The sequence below is a fragment of the Zeus faber genome (assembly GCF_960531495.2).
Source record: "Zeus faber genome assembly, chromosome: 5".
In the NCBI taxonomy this organism is placed as follows: Eukaryota; Metazoa; Chordata; class Actinopteri; order Zeiformes; family Zeidae; genus Zeus; species Zeus faber.
Window position 1 is genome coordinate 6,675,869 of NC_137192.1, and position 18,250 is coordinate 6,694,118.

Here is an 18,250-nt window from a genome sequence, read left to right on the forward strand (position 1 = left end):
AAAAAAATAGAACTTTTTCATAAACTATAGTCTTTAATTGACCATAAATACAGAGTAACATCCATCAGTAGCAGAAAGACTGGTACAGGTAGGTTACCTCTACCAGGAACACCAGCAGAACTGAATGGGAATCTGTTTCTTGCAGAAAGTAGATCTGTTTTAAGCTTGACTCAGGTTGAAATTTGTGGGCACCAGCAAAATCCTGAGCATGGATGTTTTCTTTAACCCAAACTGAACAGCCAGAGCGACAAACCAAAATAAAACGAGAGCGCAGAAATGTACGACCCGTTTGTTTTAGATAAAATGGTATTGGCACCTTTGCATTTAACGTAGATGATGTACAGTATCTTCTGAAAAACAATGGACAATGAAACAACTTTGGTATTCACACATTCATTTGTTTGATACACAACAGCACAGGATCAGACTATAACAATTAAACATTTGTTATAGGTGTAATGGCATAAAAATTATTTTGGCGCCCTTTTGTTGCTGGTCATGAAACCTCCCAGGACGTGGTGGTATGAGGAAAACTGACCAAACGTGTCTTCATATGTTGGTGTGGCCCATTGAAAATACACCAGGTATGACCATCCAGAGAGCTTAAATCTAACCAGATCTTGAGTAATGGTTTCAACCCGTACCATAAGCCACACACTAAACCAAGAAGGGGTTCATGGGCGACGTATGCCAAGGAGGACCCCACTGTTGAAAGACAAATATAAGAAGGCCCCACTGGTCTCTGCCCGAATCCACATAGAGTTGATAAACCACAATCCTTCTGAGAAAATGTTCTGTAGACTGATTAAAATCAAATTAGAGCTCTTGGCAATGAAGAAGAACACCCTGCCTACGGTCAAATACTGTGTACAGTGCTGACCATCATGTTGTGGGGCTGCTTTGCTGCCACTGGTACTGGAGGTCTTGAACGTCATTAAGGGGATCATGAAATCAGAGGATTACTAAGGCATTTTAGAGCAAAATGTGCTACCCACTATCAGAAAACTATGCATGAATCGAGAAACAAGAAAACACAGGACTGTTTTGGTTGTTTGGCAAGCAATGAGTCCTGATCTCAATCCTATTGAGTACCTGCGGCAAGAGCAAATTTAAGAATTTCAGGATTTATCATTTGCATAAATCTGCAAATGTAGTATATTGTAAACATTATATGTAAAGAGGCCAATTACATTGGACAGAACAGTATATTTAAAGGGCTCCCTGGACACATTAAGTCAACTATATGCTATTTATTCCTAAAGGTGATGACTAGGATCCTTTTGTGGACGTGTTAAGCCTCATTACAAGCTTAATCTGTTCTGGTTTGGTTATTTACCGTCCCAGTCGACAGAGCACACAGATACTGGACATTTTGGAAAGAAGTGCAGACACCAGGTGAAAGTTCATCATATATAAAACAATAATTTATTATTTCTCTCATTTTACAGGACATCAAATTGTGTGGCTATCTAAAGATTTGTTAAGCTGTGTTATTTTGCTCGATACATGGAAGTCCTACGAAAGCAAAATGCGACTACAATGTGCTGCAACAATAAACACAGACATAATTCGTTAAAGTTCAGCATGTGAAGAAGGTTCTCCCCGAGCCAAACCTACACAGTGACAGCGGTGTGCAATGGTAGCCGACAGTATGTAACAGATGAAATACCGCTCGTTTTTAGAAAAACAACTTTCAGAAAAACAGCACCATCGGAAAGATATTGTAAAAAAGTCAATTTGTTAAAAAACACATTTGTATTTCTTTTATTTACAAGTTGCTCTTGAAAAGAGTTAAATGTTAGACCTTGCAGGAAAATACCATTGTGTTTATCGATATCATTAAGGTATGCGTTACAGTAAAATACTGATAAAAGATAACTGTCAAGCACAAAATAAAAAATAAAGTGTAAATGTTGACCTTTAAATGTTGTTTACTTATGGGAGATGGTTTATGCGCTCTTTCAAAACCTTCCAAAGCTTGGATATTGCATTTTGTTCCATTAATATTTAAAAAGGCCAAGCTCAAAAAGGTAGAAAAGATTATTGAAAGCGTTTAAACATTTTTTTTTTGTAAATCACCCTCAAAAACATGTCCGCTGATGTGTCCAAAAGTCCCTCTGCGGACCACCTTCGGACCACCCACTGCGGTTTCCAAGGTTCCTTCAATAAAAGGCTTTTCTCGTTTTTTCCTCCTATTTACAAAACATTGCTGCATTGAACGAGGCAGGAATCTGTCCCCCAGTCAGGAGAGTCTTATCTACAGTATGTCACAGGGAAGCTGCTCAGACGGTGGTGACGGACAGGAGCGAATTGTAAACCCTGGTTCCTTCCGGAGACTTGGTGCCGTGGGTGAGCAGTTCCTGGATGGTCATCCAGTTGTCGAAGATCTTCCTGTTCCTCTTCTTCATCATCTTCTTGTGGCTCAGCTCGATGATGTTGGGCTCCTTGCGCTCCTCAGGGCCGGCCTGCTCCTTCAGGCAGTCGGCGCGGCTCTGCTTCATGAACTCACGGCGCTGCCGCTGCTCCTTGGCGCGCACGGCGTGCTGCTTGCGCTCCTCCTTACTCCAATAGCGGCCCATCTTCAGTTCGCTGATGGCATCGTCGTCCGTTGTCATGCCGCTGCGCTCCTCGCGGATGCGCAGCGCGCGCTCCCGCAGCAGCTTGTCACGCACGGGCCGCTTGGTGATGTAGCGTGTGCCGTCACTGCGGATCTTCACCTTCCATTCCATCTTGGCCTCCAGGGCGGTGGGGTCACGGCACATGCTGACCAGGCTCATCTGGCTTTGAGCATACTCCACCGCCGACTTCTGCTGGATCAGCTGCATGTAGCTCTGGTAGTGCTGTGCGTGCGCCGGGATGTGGGCGTGCTTGTAGGGCGAGTGGGACTGTGACAGCTGAGAGCTCCGCCCCGCCTTATCGCCCAGCTTCCTCTCATTGCCCTCCGCCTGCGGGCCTCCCTCGGAATCCTTGGAGCAGGAGGCGTTGTTGCTGCGTCCGTGGCTGCCAGCCTCCTGGATGGGCAGAGGCTTGAGGATCCTGCCATTGGAGCCACTGGAGCCGGAGGCGACGGCCAGATCCTGGCTCTCTGCCCCCCGACGGAGGGAGTTGTCGGGCGACAGCTCCAGGGTGAGCGGGGTGCTGCGACAGCTCTCGCCCGTGTTGTAGGCGCTGCTGCTGTCCTTGTCCGACTTTTCGGGCAGCTCGGTGATGTCGGAGAGCTGATGGCGGCGTGCGTCAATGCTGGTGTTGTAGTTGTGGAACCCGTCGTTGTGCAGCATCCAGGCCTCGCGGCACTGCTCCCGCACCTGCTGCATGCGATGGGCACGTACGATGTTCAGGCACTCCAGCTCGATGCTGCGCAGTTCCTCATTGAGCAGCTCTAGCTCGCGGTCCATGCCCTCCTGCTCTGAGCCGTCGGCTGCCTGGCAGCAAAGGCCCTGCACCCCGCCGCTAATGCCCTCCACCTGGCACTTGAGCTCCAGCAGCTCCCGGAAACGCTCACACTCATCGGCTGGGATGCCGAGGAAGTCGGCTTCGGCGTAGTCGCCGGAGATTAGAGACTCCCCGCTGAAGGGCAAGTCGGCGCTGCCCAGCGTGTCCTGGCTGTAGGTGAGCTTCCGGCGGCTGGCCAGCGTGTTGGAGGCTGTGGTGTGGTCGTCGGCCAGGTTCTCCTGCTCCGAGCTCTCGTCGTTGCGCGTGCTGTCGTCAGTGCGGCCTACGCCGCTGTCCTTCTCGTGGCGGTTGGAGAGCAGCGTGGCCGAGTCCGTGGTGCCACCGTCCTCCTCGCGCTTCTTCTGAAACCACAAGACAATGTGTCAAAAATAAAGACTTCCACTCACAACAGGCGGCAATGTTTACTGTCAAACACGTTACACATCTGCCTCTCCACTTGATATTCTTTTATATATATATATATATATATATATATATACAAATGCTAAAACAGCTGTAACTGAACAGCTGCTGTCCTCGGCGGATTTGGCTCGACCAGCCAAGATTTCCCACAGTTGAACATATGTTGTTGTTGTAGTGTGTTTGAGATAGTTTGCCTGTGAGTGTGAGTATATGTAGGTCTTGTGTGTACCTGCTGCAGGACGCTGGCAGTGAACTGCATGGCCTGATGGTGCTGCTGCTCCAACATGTCCATGTGAAGGTCATCGAGGAAGTCGTTCCTGTCGTCATCCATCCAGCCCTCATCCAGCTGACGCAGAACGGGCAGAGCACAGAGCTTATCATCTTATCTTATTATTATCACTTATTTTCAGTGAATTTCACGCGACGGCTTTCCCTACCACTTACAAGATAGGAATATCCCACTTACTTGGATTTCTGGTCTGGCTACTAGTAGACAGATGTTCTGGTGCTCCTCGCTGGTCAACAGTGCCACAGCATCTTCCCGGTTTTGGATCTCAATGCCATTGATCTGGAAGGAAAGAGAGTACCGGGGTAAAGTATGAATAAACTCCAGGAAGATAAAGGAAGGGCGAGCCAAAAACGTTTTCACAAAGATCTAAATGAATCAAGTCACCAAGTCAACTCCTTTGGATGTTGAGCATTTTTCTTTGCAGATGACTTACCTGAATGATTCTATCCCCTTCTCTGATCCTGCCATCCTTTGCAGCGATGCTGTTTGGGTCAATCTAAAGACAAACGTAAGACCAAAACAACAAACTGTTACCCACTGAGGTCAAAGGACCTGAGGTCTTTCTCCCCTTAGTAATAATGTTATGACTATGTATGTATTATAGCAAGACGTAATGGTTACTGCCAGGGACACATGGTAAGTACCTCACTGACGTAGATCCCGGTTTCGTCTTCATCGTCGGTCCGGTAACAGACTGTCAGGCCAAGCTTTTCCTGGATATTGGTGCGGTACAAATCCACTTCCTGAAGAAGAAGAAACAAATACTCTGGGTAACACCTCAAATGAATCGGATTTCCCCACCGAAAAGCTAATCGAGGACTGTTGTTGGTGCACGCAGTAGATTGAATAAGAAAGGGATTCAGAGAGCAGCGGCGATCCATCAGTCTTTTTAATGGATCTTTCAGCTGGACCCGATGTATTAGCCACTGTGTCGCTCTCTAGGAGCCTGTTGACAGCATGAGAGATGTTGCACCGGCCCACAGACGGGCCCCCGAGTCCCGTTTGTCACTTGTCAACATACCTGTAATCTAGGGGTCACAGATTCAGATACCGGCCCGGCTTCAGGGGGCGGAATGGGGTCTCTTCTAAGGGCAAACAGCCTCCACCTCATTGCTAGGCCCACTAATCTGTCCATGCCCTGTTTGGTTTGCAAGCTCTGATGAAATTTACAAAGGGCATGAAGTACTCTCTATTTACTAATCTAATACTAATATAAACACTAATCACTTATTGAAGTGGTTAGAGTAGTAAGGGATATGGAACAACTGGAACCCGTAATGCTATCCAACCGGAAACATCCTCAAACTGGTGTCAGAGATGAATACTGGGTACCGGGGCAGGGTCGGTAGTTCTGTGCCCGTCTGCAGCGCATCTGGTGTTTGCTTGCTCTAACTTCACTTCCACTCTGAGCCTCAACCTCCATGGCCCTAGACTGATTAATAAGTTGTGACTAGGGCTTGAATTGCTGTGTTGGAAGGTGGGGGGCATGCGAAGGAGCAGATTGGCGCCTCACGGGTCACTATCTCTTGGATGCATCCTCGTTGAGGCCTCATGTAGTTAATGTGAATCATCGTATCCATCACTGCCGCCGAGCGGCGCCTAATTATCCGCCGCGGCCCCATCTCGCACACAGTGGAGGGGCCCGGATGGGCCCTCCTCTGGAAGACACATTAGGGCTCTTGTCTTCAATAAGTAATGATGTCACCGTTCCACATCTGCTGGAACAAACAAGCCACCCGGTTGCTGTCTGCCCAAAGTCTTATTGGCTGGACAGTGGGGGAGAGAAATGGGGATTGTGGGGGCATTAATAACGTTGATAAAACGAGGGGATAGGGCTCTGTGGTGGCCAGCAGGGCCATTGGGCTGGAGACACAGAGGCTAAGAGGGGCTCACTAATGGGGCAATATTGCATCACTGTCTGAATGTATATTTTCATTAGGCAGACAGAGAAAGATAGAAAGAGAGAGAAGAAAGTTGCTTTACCTCATATTCCAACTCCTCCCGCTCTATGTCCTGCTGTATGCCTTCTAGGAAATCATTGGGGTCAAAATAAGCATGGCCTGGAGGATGCCTGAGACAAAAGATAAAGCACAATCAGATATAGCAGCAATCTTACTCTAGCATTGCTACTTAAACAGCATGATTGGAGCTCCAGGGAGTATTCTGGGAGACTGATGGTGGTGGTGGTGGCAAGACTGACAGCAGTTGAGTCACAAAAAGGCTCTAATCTTCAGTCTAGAATTAGTTTTACCTCTAAATTGAAAAGACTGGAACATTAGAGAGGTTTTAATAAGGGCTCGTTGAAGGACTCGCTCTTGCGTCTGAACACGCAACAGCGTAAGGGTAATTGGAAAATTAACATTCTGTGTTTTTAATTTGACTCTGATTATCAATTAAATAAATCATAATTGATAATTACAAAAGGGCAGCCATGCCGTAGTGCCCAAATTGTAGCTGTGCTCTCTGGGGCAGCAGACACAAATAATAGAGAAATTGTGCAACTCAATATGCAAATACAAATAAAAAGATCCATTCAAACGGGACCGTGTGCCTGGGGGACTTGCCATCGCCATGTGAGTGACAGACGGAACATTATCCGTGAACTTCAGATACTCTACAGTGAATACCAGCATTGTTTGGAATTAACTGATAGGGCGGCAATTTCCTCTGTCTCGGTGGAGTAAGGTGAGCTTTTTCCAGCATAAGTGAGTTCTAAAACCCACAAATTTTGAGCCTACTTGTCAACGTTATTTAAATTGAACCCAAATGGCACTATGAATATAAAGCTTTTCTCCAGTGAATCCCCCTTTTAGCAGACATGGTCGTGCATTTTTTTGCCAAATGATACTCACTCATCTGGGAGCAGGTACGGTCCTAGCACTGCCATGGGGGCGTCGGAGGCAGGAATCTTGGAAAGGGCAATGATCTCCTGGAAAGTGATGTCTGTCTGGGTGCTCATGTTGACCAGCTGGGTGTCCGTGGCCACGCCGGCCAGCCTGGGCCGGGGGGCGCGGCGCAGAACCTGGACCACTATCGGCTCCTTGGCCATGCGGAAGGCTTCTACTGCCTGATCATGGGTGGCCTTCGACAGGTCCTTACCGTTGACCTGTTTTGAAGGTAGATAAACAGAACAATAGGGGAAGTGTATTGGTTAGTCATAAAATAAAATAAAAAACTTCCACTAACTAGTTTCCTTTTGAGATACTCTAAGTCGATCTCCTGTGGGTTATTCTTTTTGCGATGTCCCAACACAATCACTTGGCCAATATTCAATATTCCATTGGAGAAGAAAAATCTTCCAGTCTCTTTAGTTCGTTTCACAGAGTCACATTTGGACCAAGTGGAATAAGAGCATAATTAGAACGAGTCCTTCTTTAATTAAACAAGGTCATTAGTGAGGGGCCGCATGGAGCAGCGCTCATTTAGCTAAGTAATTTCTCAGTAGAGGGTGAATTTGAACTCCCGTCAGAGACGACGAAGCAGGCGCAGAACGTTGACCTGGGGAGAGTTATTTGAGCAAAAAGGCCCCGGTGTGTCGATGAAAAAAAGAGCCCTAATTAGGTTTGGTGGAACGACTTAAGACCTCAGTACGCCGATAGACAAGCACACACTGTCAAAAGTCCTTGTAGTATGCTGCAGGATGTGACGGCACCTCACAGTGCAATAAATGTGTCGGTATGCAGAGCCACAGTATGTCAGAAAAAAAGGGTGGATGGAAGAGATGGATGGAAGAGTCTTCTCAGCCCCTTGTTGATGAAACGGTATTACACCAATGTAGTTCTAGAACATATAGTTGACAATGGTCAACTTTCTCGATTTTTGAGGAAATTCTCCAGCTGACAGCATATTGCACTCTGGACAATCTTCGTCTTATTAGGATTCCTCAGAGCTTCTGGTCTATCCTCCATCATCATCGCGCAGTCCGGAATTTGTTGTTTTGGTGATTCCTGGATGACTTGGGAGCTTTGATAGGATATGAGTCTTGGGTTTGCCGTTAGAATGGCTCCACGCTCCCCACCTTCCGTTCAACAAATCAGGCGTGACACAGTCTTGGGTTGTATCCCGACAAACTCTGAGATGGAGCTCACCGATGCAGCAGGGCAGCCTTTCGGTGAACACATAACTTTGCGGATCATTACTTGCCTCATTAATCTTCAGCATCCTTTCTCACTCTCCCTGGCACCCCAACACACGCAAGACCATGTCGGTGGATTAATTTTCTGGTAAGCGCAGGGCTGGTTGATCCTGTTGCCTCTGGCTGTGTTCGTTTCATTCTAATTCACAGCATAGTTGTTCTCAGACAGAGTTGGGCTACTTTGCATACCGGAACAGCAGAAATATCAAACTTGCCCCAGGGAATTGTGATATCTTTGTATAACAATCCTACTTGGGCTGAATAAGAAAAACGAGTATTTCACTTCTTGAAAAAAAGAATGAACACAGACCTTGGCACGGATACACCGAGTTTAGAATGTGGTGTTGTGTGTGCTTGTATTCATTTGCCAGTGGAAGGGGAAGAAAAGGATGGAGATCCACACAGTTCTACTCTGAAGTGGTTATGTGCTCACTAATAACCAGAGAGGATTAATAACAAGCATAAGCCTGCAGGATAATTGGATCATCTCAACTGGCCTCAACTTCCACGTCGTCTGAATCAAACTTCTGAATTTAAGAAAATGAATCGCTCCACTATTTGAAATTGGTTCCAAATAATTGGATGTAATTTAGGAGGCCGTTCCCACTCTCCGTCTCTACCAAAAGAATCATAATGAATCTCACCAAAACTCAAAATTAGAGACTGAAGTTAGATTTTTAATATTAATATCACAGTTGAAAGAAGTTGTCGATGTCAAACAAAACCTTTTGTCAATGTCACTAGCATGAGGAGAATAAAGGCCTCCCACAAGCATCCTGCACAATCCCAACTCGCCCAGCACTGTGATGTTGTACATCAGCTGCTAGGAACACAAGTGACTTTGTGTTTTGTTCCCCTCCCCCCTCCACGCAGACTCACATTGACCATACATAGTTGCCAGGAATCCTGAGGGCTACTTGAAGGCAGCGACCCAGGGACAAAGCCACAATCCCCTTTTCTTGGAGAACCCAAGGGATTCTGTCTCAGTCGCTCAATGGCGGAAGTCTCCTCCCAGCCGGGGAGGGGGTCCCGCGGCCTCCATTCACAACCGCTCCCCTCTGACACAATCCAGCACACTGGGAGAAAACACACAACATTTTCTCTACACAATACACCTCGCGGGACACCACTGCGCTCCCAAACCATGCAACGCTGAACCATTACTCTGGAACGGGGGCGGGCTCATTTTACTCAGGCAAGCTGATGATAGAAAATTTTACTTATGTCAAGCGGATACAGGCACGACAAGAGTTTGATGCCTTTATCAGTGTAAGTAAACAATACGTATTCCTTAAAGGTTATCGGCAGCTGCTTTTGTAAACAGACAGCCGTCCATGTTGACACCTTTACGACGATGACTGACGTGCAGAGATGACATTGCCAACCTTTGGCATTTCCTCAGAGAGGATGTCCCTGTTAGTTTTAATGACATGAGGGCAGCAAGGCCCTACTTAAAGAAATTTTGATGAGGTCTATATCACATGTCTGGCGTGTCAGTGTTTAGCAGCCCAACGGGGAATTTACACAGCTGCGGCAGTGTTATTTCATTAAAGATATCACATTTGATCTCGAGGGCAGTGGAATATTATACTTCTATTTCCTGTGCATGACCTAGTTGTGAGCTGTTGAGATTGCGCTATGATTTCAGCCCGTTCCCAACGTTGTTCATGTCGGTCAGTGGTCATTTTCTGGGCGGCAACTAAGGGTGGCAGGGGACAGCCATTCCTCCGTCCGAAACCTGCCGTTATCCCCGGAATGCAAATCAGGCCACATTAAGACCTTGATTTTAAGGACGCGTTCTTTGATACCTTTCCCCCCCGGCCGTCAATGATTGATATCTGATTTATTTACATTGTCACCCGTGCTCTTGCCTTGGCTGTGTTTAGATGAACTGAAGGAAAACTAATACTAGAACTTCCATTTTACTGTACTGAAGCCGCATTATGGAGGCTTAACAGACTATTAAGTCAGTTTGCTTACCGTGTTGTGTAACATTAGTCTCTGATATGGCTTCTCGGTTGCAACCTAATCCTTTAATAAAGGACAGTACATCATTAAAGGGCCACTGTTTCTGTTCCTTGGGGAAACGCAGTGAGGTGAACAGAGTGGAAACTGTGCCAGGCGACCTGTGCCTTTCAGGAGTGATCAGGGAAACCATGGGAACTTCACTCTATAGACGAGCATTCGGGGAGCCTTGAGAGGTGGGGCGCTCGCTTCCCTTTCTGGTCAGATACTCTTCTTGAACAAATTCTTCGAAGTCTGTCTCTGAAAAGACCCCTCACAGGACGGGAAGCACGAAGGTTTCCAGGCTCATTTTTTTGGGGGTTGGGGGCTATTTCGTTGCAATCCGAATGTGGGTCATTCAGCTTCAAATTTACAGTTAATCCTCCTTTCATTTCACATGTAACAATTTTCACAAAACAGAAGAAAATTCAGAAACAGTTTCTCACTGTGTAGGTGTGTGTGTGTGTGTGTGTGGTGTGTGTGTGTGTGTGTGCGTGCATGTATTGTGCATGTGTTTCTTACCTCAAAACCACATTGTTCAGGGTTTTACGGGGATTACAGAACAAACAGCTAAAAATTAAGCGCTGGCTGAAAGACACTCTACTTCTTACTTTTACCTAATCTGATTTAAGCATGGAACACTGTTTTGTCCGCAACAGATCAATTAAGCACGTAATGTGGCTTCCTGCGCCGCTTTTCCACACCATTCTCTGGTATAATAAGCCACCAAAAGGTAAATGTCAAAAATAGGTGTTTTCAAGGGCTTTGAATCAAACTTGTTGCAGAGAATCTTAAAAAAATAATAACTCCTTCCCTTTACAATCATTTTGCAACCATCTGTTTTTCTCCAATTGTGGTTTTTAGGTCTTACCACACCTTTCCAAGCCATCTGTGAGCCAATACTCCAGCCAAGTATCACGTTCATAAAAAAGTTATTTGAATGGAGCACAAATGTGGAATCAATCTTGCCAATACTAAAGTTTATTTGTTGGTACAGTTCATCAGCGAAAACTTCAGAAATACACCATGTTCAATATGTCCTTGACCAAAATTGTACGGATTGGCAATGTCCAGAATAGTGGACAGCGTTAAGCCGGTATGTACAGCGCAGGCTAGTAGGGATGCCACGGTGAGGAATTTTTCCCATCGGTTAATAAACTCATGACAGCTCCAGTGTCACTGGACATTTTTGAGTTGGTGACGCTCAATATCTGTGCACAATTCTACTGCGCAATGTCTGCTGTGCAAAACTCTTTTATTCCAGAGAAACTCTTTTATTCAGGCTTCTACCGGGTCCAGCACCTCTCTGGAATATAGCACTTAACGGCTTGAATAAAAACTGTGGATTGATATAAAAGTTGTTTTTTGTATTTATTAATCGCATGGAGGCTGTTTGGTGCTTGTAGCAAGGAAGCAGATGCAGGATTTGTACATGGTGGTCTCACATGGTTTAGTTGGTCCTGTGATTGCACCGGAGTTGCAGCTCCAGGTTATTACTTGTATATTGTAATTATTATATTGTATTATATATATATATATATATATATATATATATATATATATAATACAATATATAAATATATATAAATACAGTACAAGTACATCCCTGCTGCGCGCCACACACACACACACACACACACACACACACACACACACACACACACACACACACACACACACACACACACACACACACACACACACACACACACACACACACACAAAATAATTTAGTTTCATATATTTTATTTTTTGTACATCACCATAGAAACATATCGTCATGCTTAGTATTTTACAAATTTGCTTGAGTTTTTTTATCTGATGAACCAGGGCGCTGATATGCAGCAATGAACTAAATAGGTTTTATAAAAAAAAAAAATTAAATAAAAAAACAAAAAAACTCGGCAACCCTTCTGGCGGGTGTCCAAACATTACCGAGTAGACATGATCAGAAAATCTGCCGTGTTCTGTTATGCACTCTGCTTCAAACCAAAGTCCTAAAATGTCTGTGTGTACTCAGTCCAAAGTAACCCTGTTCAAAAACATTGCTGGCAGCTATCTTGGCACCGCAAACCCACAACTCTACACACACTTCTCTGAACTGACAGTTTAAGCAAACGTCAAAATGGCGAGAAAAATTACTGGAGAGGATGAACTCAACACCATGCATGCACTATGTTTGCCTGGAGAGATGGGGAAGTGTGAACTTTGTTGTCAGTCATCCTCAGCGGAAATGTTAAGCCAAGTCAAGTTTATTTGTTTAGCCCCTTACTACAGATGGTCTTAAAGGGATTCATCGGCCCACATTCAATCGACACTTTGACACCACCCCCTTTAAAATGAAGGAATAACACTGGAAAAGAACAAACCCCTTCAAAGGGGCAGAGGGAACGGCCAGATGTAAAATGGTGTTGAGTGGGCAGATATGATGATGGAAAAATAGAAGAGCAAAACGACCAATTATCGATAGGAAAGTAATAGCAGTAAAATCAAACACAGTGAGGGAAATCAAAACAACCAATCAATCAATGAGATACCTGCCAAAAATATGATGCCGTCGCTACTAACACAGTTGCCGTCATAGCGGTAGGAGCCAGGGGGTAACAGTTTGCAGGAAATAGGAGTAGCCAGGATTTAAGATATGACAGATATCGAACAAGTCTACAATTCCAATCATGAAGCTGGTGGTACTGGTAAGCTGTCATCCCAGCTTCAATGGTGCAGGTGCAGACACACACACACACACACACACACACACACACACACACACACACACACACACACACACACACACACACACACACACACACACACACACACACACACACACACACACACACACACACACACACACAGTGTGGACTGAGATGATGAGATGAGATGTGTAGTGTGTATAGTGTATATAGTGTAAATAGTATATATAGTGTTTATAGAATTTATAGTGCATATTGTATATATAATGTATATAGTTTATATAGTACATATAGTGTAGTTAGCGTATATAGTGTATAAAGTGTATATAGTATATAAAGTGTATATAGTGTATATAGTATATAAAGGGGGATGTGCGGTGAGATGCTTGACGTTGAGACACCACGCACGCAGCGTGCACGCCTATGTACACAGTGTACAATACAGACTGGTCACAGAGCTGGTCGTAAGTCCGAACGGTCGTTAAGCAGGTAGGTCCTTAAGTGAGGAGCACATGTAACACTCTTCCATACAGTTATGTACACACTCCCTTCATGCAAACCAACGAAAAACACATAGAGAAAAATCCTTACACGAAAACGCAAGGCCATGTGGGGCCCCTCTATTTAGATTAAGCAGAGCCTCTAACAAAGCCAAAGAAGAACACGACCGCACTTAAAAAGAAGCATAAAGAAATGGCATGGCCCTGCGCGGATGACGGTGAACAGCGGAATGATAGGAGGAGTCCCGGAGGGGGGGGGGGGGGGGTTTAATGCATCAGGGCCACCGTTATCGACACGTAAGCCTGACGAGCCTCTGAATGGATAGTGAGGCCTCCCGGGTTAATAAGCCGTCGAGGGAGGTTCCTTTTTCCAGCGCTGCGTTGACAAATAATGAGACTAAATCTCCTGCGCCGATACGTCCCCTGCAACGCAGAGCTGCCTACCATAATCACTCCTCTGGGCACCACTGGATGGATCATTTATTCATTACGGCACGCATGCATGCACACCGGGGACTTGTACAATTATTGACAAGGCTCATGTCTGCTAATAATATAAACAGCTTCAGCTTAATTGCATACATTTTCTGCCATGCTAATTTTCTGCAGATCTCTGCCCATTGTCGCAAGACAACGGCTTATTAGTGAAACGTGAGAAAAATGTCTGTGTTTGTAGCAAAGCCAGTTGGAGTGCAATTAAACACTCTTGTTTTTCCATTTCATTCTTTTTTATCCGTCAAATTGTTGATTCAAAAGGGAAGATATGAAGAAAAAAACAACAACCCTGTAATAGCTGCCATGTGCAGAAATAAAAGCAGTCCGTACACGTCTCGCTGTAAAAACAAGTTTACACCAGGACACAACCTAACATCTGGGACTCCCCTCAGTGGACGTGTCACATTGCACAGTGCTTAAGATAGAGTTACGCCGAGTAACATACGCTTCAAGTGTTTTAAAGAATTACAATGATAGACAGAGACCATGGAAGTGAACCAGCACGTCGGTATTGTGTTTATGGATTACTGGTTCAGCATTTTTTCCCTCTTGTATTTAGTCGATCTGCTGCTCTGCCTGTGAGACATATGCTCTGCAATCAGTGTTTCGCTTTCAGATTCCTGTTTGTTGTGGCTGCGAGCCAAGTGTTGATACGCCTCCATGCCGTCTGCCGTCCTTCTCTCTCTCTCTCTCTCTCTCTCTCTCTCTTTCCTCTCCAAATGATTTTTCTTTTCCTCCCAAGAAGTCCACCGACAGTATGACAGTATGCGAGGGTCGCTCTGAGTGGCCCCCTGCGGCTGCCGGCCACCTGCTCCATTGTTTAAACAGATGTGACGGCGCACCCGCGCTGATCCTGCCCGTTATTAAAGCACACACACGCACACACTGCGCGTCAGGCTCCGCTGGCCCCGCTCTATCCCTGCTCGGCCTCTGTGTGTCGTCCCTGTCAAGCCTCGTTACGCTGCCCAGGGCAGAGGTGGGCCGGCTTCCGTCTCGGCAGCTCTCGCTTTGGTCGGGGCTCGCTGCTTTGATGATGACAGGGATCCCTGACATCGTGGGGGGGGGGGGGGGGGAGGAGGAGGGGAGGGAAGCGGAGGTGGTGCTGGGAGAGGGATCTCGCACCGATTTCTCTCCCTCATTTTTGTCTGTGTAGTCAAAAAAGAGAAATGAACGTCGCGTTGCGTCAAGACCATCTGGTGCGGCTCGCATCTCGGCTTCTTGAACCCCACACCTCGGCGACCTCCGTTGGAAAATCGGCTCTGATTAAGAATCGCCCTTGCCCTGGGACTGCGAAAATGACAGCGCAGGGCCGCATGCTGCATGTTATGTTTTCTCAGCAGATTGACCAGTTTTATCCACAGAAGAAGAACAGAAAACTACGACTTTGAGGACAAAGAGCTGTCGTCTAGAGGTTCCATGGCCAGCTTATGTAGGGGCTCTAATTGGAAGCCGTGGGGGAACCCGTGCAGGGCCACGCAGCCATTATGGGGCACTACTCGAGGAGAGATTAGCAGCCTGTAGGACTGTCAGACAGACTTTTCAAGGTCCTCTACCTTCACGGGCAGACAAAAGCAGCTGGGCTTACATCTGGTTGATGGCTCTTATCTCGGGCTTTGAAGGAGCACCACGAGGGCTGCCGCTGTCAGAGGGGTCAGGCTCAAAAGCGCAAAAACCCCGAGCCGCCACAGGAATTTAAAGAATAGTGTTGTGCTGGTCCATGCTTGATTCGACAATGACCTCAACAGGAGAAAAAACAGGCCCTGGTTCACTGTTTCCTTTTCACTTTTTTGGCTTCACTATACTTTTGGTTTGGAAATGTACTGTTAAATAAGTGCCTACTGTTCAGTTTCAGCAACACCACAAAACAGAGCAGAACTGTTGACACTCTATTTTTGTCTGTGCAGTACAGTTAAGACAATGGCTGTCTAATGCATTAGAAATAGGTCAGAATCCTGCCTTGTGTCTTTAAAGAAAGAGAAGAGGAATTTTTAACAACTGTTTCTGTTGGCTGGATCTCAAATATTGTTAACCCCCCCCCCCCCCCCAGTAAATTCACTTTGAAGTTTGGAAACCCAGATAATATCACATATGCAGATGGCATATGCATGCAGATGGCCTTATAAATATACGCACATAAGCTGCTTCACACATGAACTCCGGGCAATGTCCGGATAATCAGGTGCAGAGTTTACAGCACATGTATTTGTACGTATCCGCAATATAAACGAGAGAGTGGAAAGGAACAATAAAGAAAGCAGAAAGCATCACGCAGCAGCTCTGCTCCGTGCACAAAGATCTGCACAAAGGTAAATTACTGGCCCATGATAGAGACATCATCAACACCCCCACACGCGCACTGTGAATTCTCCGGACAACCGCCTGCCCTGATCACACATGCTGCTCAATCTGACATAGACTTTGTACTAGGGTGCTGGTTGGGTTAAGTCTGGTTAATGTTCAGTCCAACTGATTGTCTGGATAATTTCAGGGTTGCAGTGCATGTGTGAAAGATAAGATCATCCGTGTTGGGACAATACATTACAATACATGTTCCAGAATACTAGAATTCAAAACTGTCTTCCTATCCTCATCTTCGCTGTTGTTGAACATTATCTGCTTGATCAAATTCACCGCAGCTGCCTTTCACTTCTTGCACATGCTCGTTCATTGCATTCTTGCCGGGAAAGGCGGCTCCAACAACCAACAATGGAAAGAGCATATAGAGGAGGATATGTATGGGAATGTCTGTTTTCTTAGAAATATGGATTTTCTTAACTAACTATTCTCATAGATTATCACCACTTTAACCTCTATATGATGGAAAGTTGTGAAATGTCTTTTTGCAAAAAGGCCTTGATCTCTTCCTGACATTGAGTCCTTTGGGGCTGAACCCCAATTAAAAATAAAAAATAAAAGATTAAACCTGCTTGATGTCTTGCTGGCCTCTGTGAACCACTGGCGAGCAGTCGGATCGTTTCGTGAACAGTTCACACCAAACACTCATCGCTCATGGGAACACGCTATGATTTGCCTCCGATTTGGGGCTTTGCTCGGTGGTCTCCAAAAACCTGTTGGTGAGTGGAAAATCAGGCCAGGATCATCTAACACTCGGCATAAGACAGCCAAGCAGGAAAACATTGCGGCACTTCTCAACCTACTGTAACCCCTGGAGAAAAAGTAATGAGGTAGAGAGTTAATGCATGAGCCATGATTCTCTTTCCACACTCGGGCAAAGCTTCCCACACTGGGACTAGGGCTGTCAGGGCCGATGACTGATGACTGATGGGCCCTTGATCACAACAGCACGACTCTCTCACCACCGCCTGAACGAGAGCGGCTAAACTGAAGTGGTTCATCCGCGGGGCAACGTCTCTTTCCAGACCAGCAAGAGGACAATTTTCTTTCAAACTGACTCAATGAGAGATTAAAGCGGTGGCCCTGCCAAATCAACATGCGTAAATCAAAAAACACTTCAGTCTTGCAATTAGAGCAGTGCCTTTACAAAATAATTTGCTTAACTTGTGTGAAAAAATTATTCATTAGTTGGATGTTTATATAATATTAATAAATGTGTTTTATTGTTTTGAGAGATTATTCACCTCCTCAATACTATCTGCCTGACAAAAACAATGAAAACAATGAGAGAAAAAATGCTTCTGGTGCCACAATTAGCTGGTGCCACAAGACAGGCCTTGTTTGCGTCTTTCTTTTGACAACCCAAGGAGTTTGTCTATGGTTTATTCCATTTTGATCATTTCAGGAGTAAACATCCATGCCAATCAGAATGCAGTGTTGCTTCTGCGTTGTCAGCTCCAGCAGACCTGCTGTTCTTCTCTGCAGGCTGGCGGAATGACAAATCGGTTTGGGTTTTTGATGTGTTTTGACGCAGACAGGACTGGCCCCCGGTCCGGTCCCGTGGCCGAAGAGGCCGTCACTGTTCGACTTAATTGGCGAGCCCGCTTGTTGCCAGGGGAGGAGCGGCGGGGTTTTTGGGGCCAAAGATGCCCCGTTCCCGTCAATCTGGGCTAATTGACAGGCATGGAGCGCCAGACTCCCTGCGATCTGGGAGGACGCACACACACAAAGGAGGCTAACACCGTCTTTTTGCTGTCATTTCCTAGTAGGGGAAAACAAACGCAACTGAGGTTTGGAGTGAGTGTATATGCATGTGTTCATCCTACCATCAGCTGTTTAGTGTACACTCTCCATAATCCATTTAGTGCATCCCTCCATAACAACCACACTGTTTTCCCCCGACAAAAGCTAAAACCTTTCAGCT

At 45.8% G+C, this 18,250-nt stretch overlaps 1 protein-coding gene across 4 annotated transcripts in view; it reads right to left on the bottom strand.

The window, feature by feature from the left end:
- Positions 1-1,396: 1,396 nt before the first annotated feature.
- The window catches only part of pdzrn3b (PDZ domain containing RING finger 3b), a 102,713-nt gene continuing 85,859 nt past the window's right edge, over positions 1,397-18,250 (bottom strand). For 3 of the 4 annotated variants that reach the window (XM_080001537.1, XM_080001535.1, XM_080001538.1), the window contains 7 exons: positions 6,997-7,250; positions 6,128-6,215; positions 4,789-4,887; positions 4,578-4,640; positions 4,322-4,423; positions 4,085-4,201; positions 1,397-3,794 (listed from right to left, as the gene is read on the bottom strand). In XM_080001537.1, the coding sequence (XP_079857663.1) occupies positions 2,283-3,794; positions 4,085-4,201; positions 4,322-4,423; positions 4,578-4,640; positions 4,789-4,887; positions 6,128-6,215; positions 6,997-7,250 (2,235 nt within the window). In that variant the 3' untranslated portion in view covers positions 1,397-2,282. The remainder of the gene's footprint in view (positions 3,795-4,084; positions 4,202-4,321; positions 4,424-4,577; positions 4,641-4,788; positions 4,888-6,127; positions 6,216-6,996; positions 7,251-18,250) is intronic. The other variant, XM_080001536.1, reaches the window with a different exon arrangement.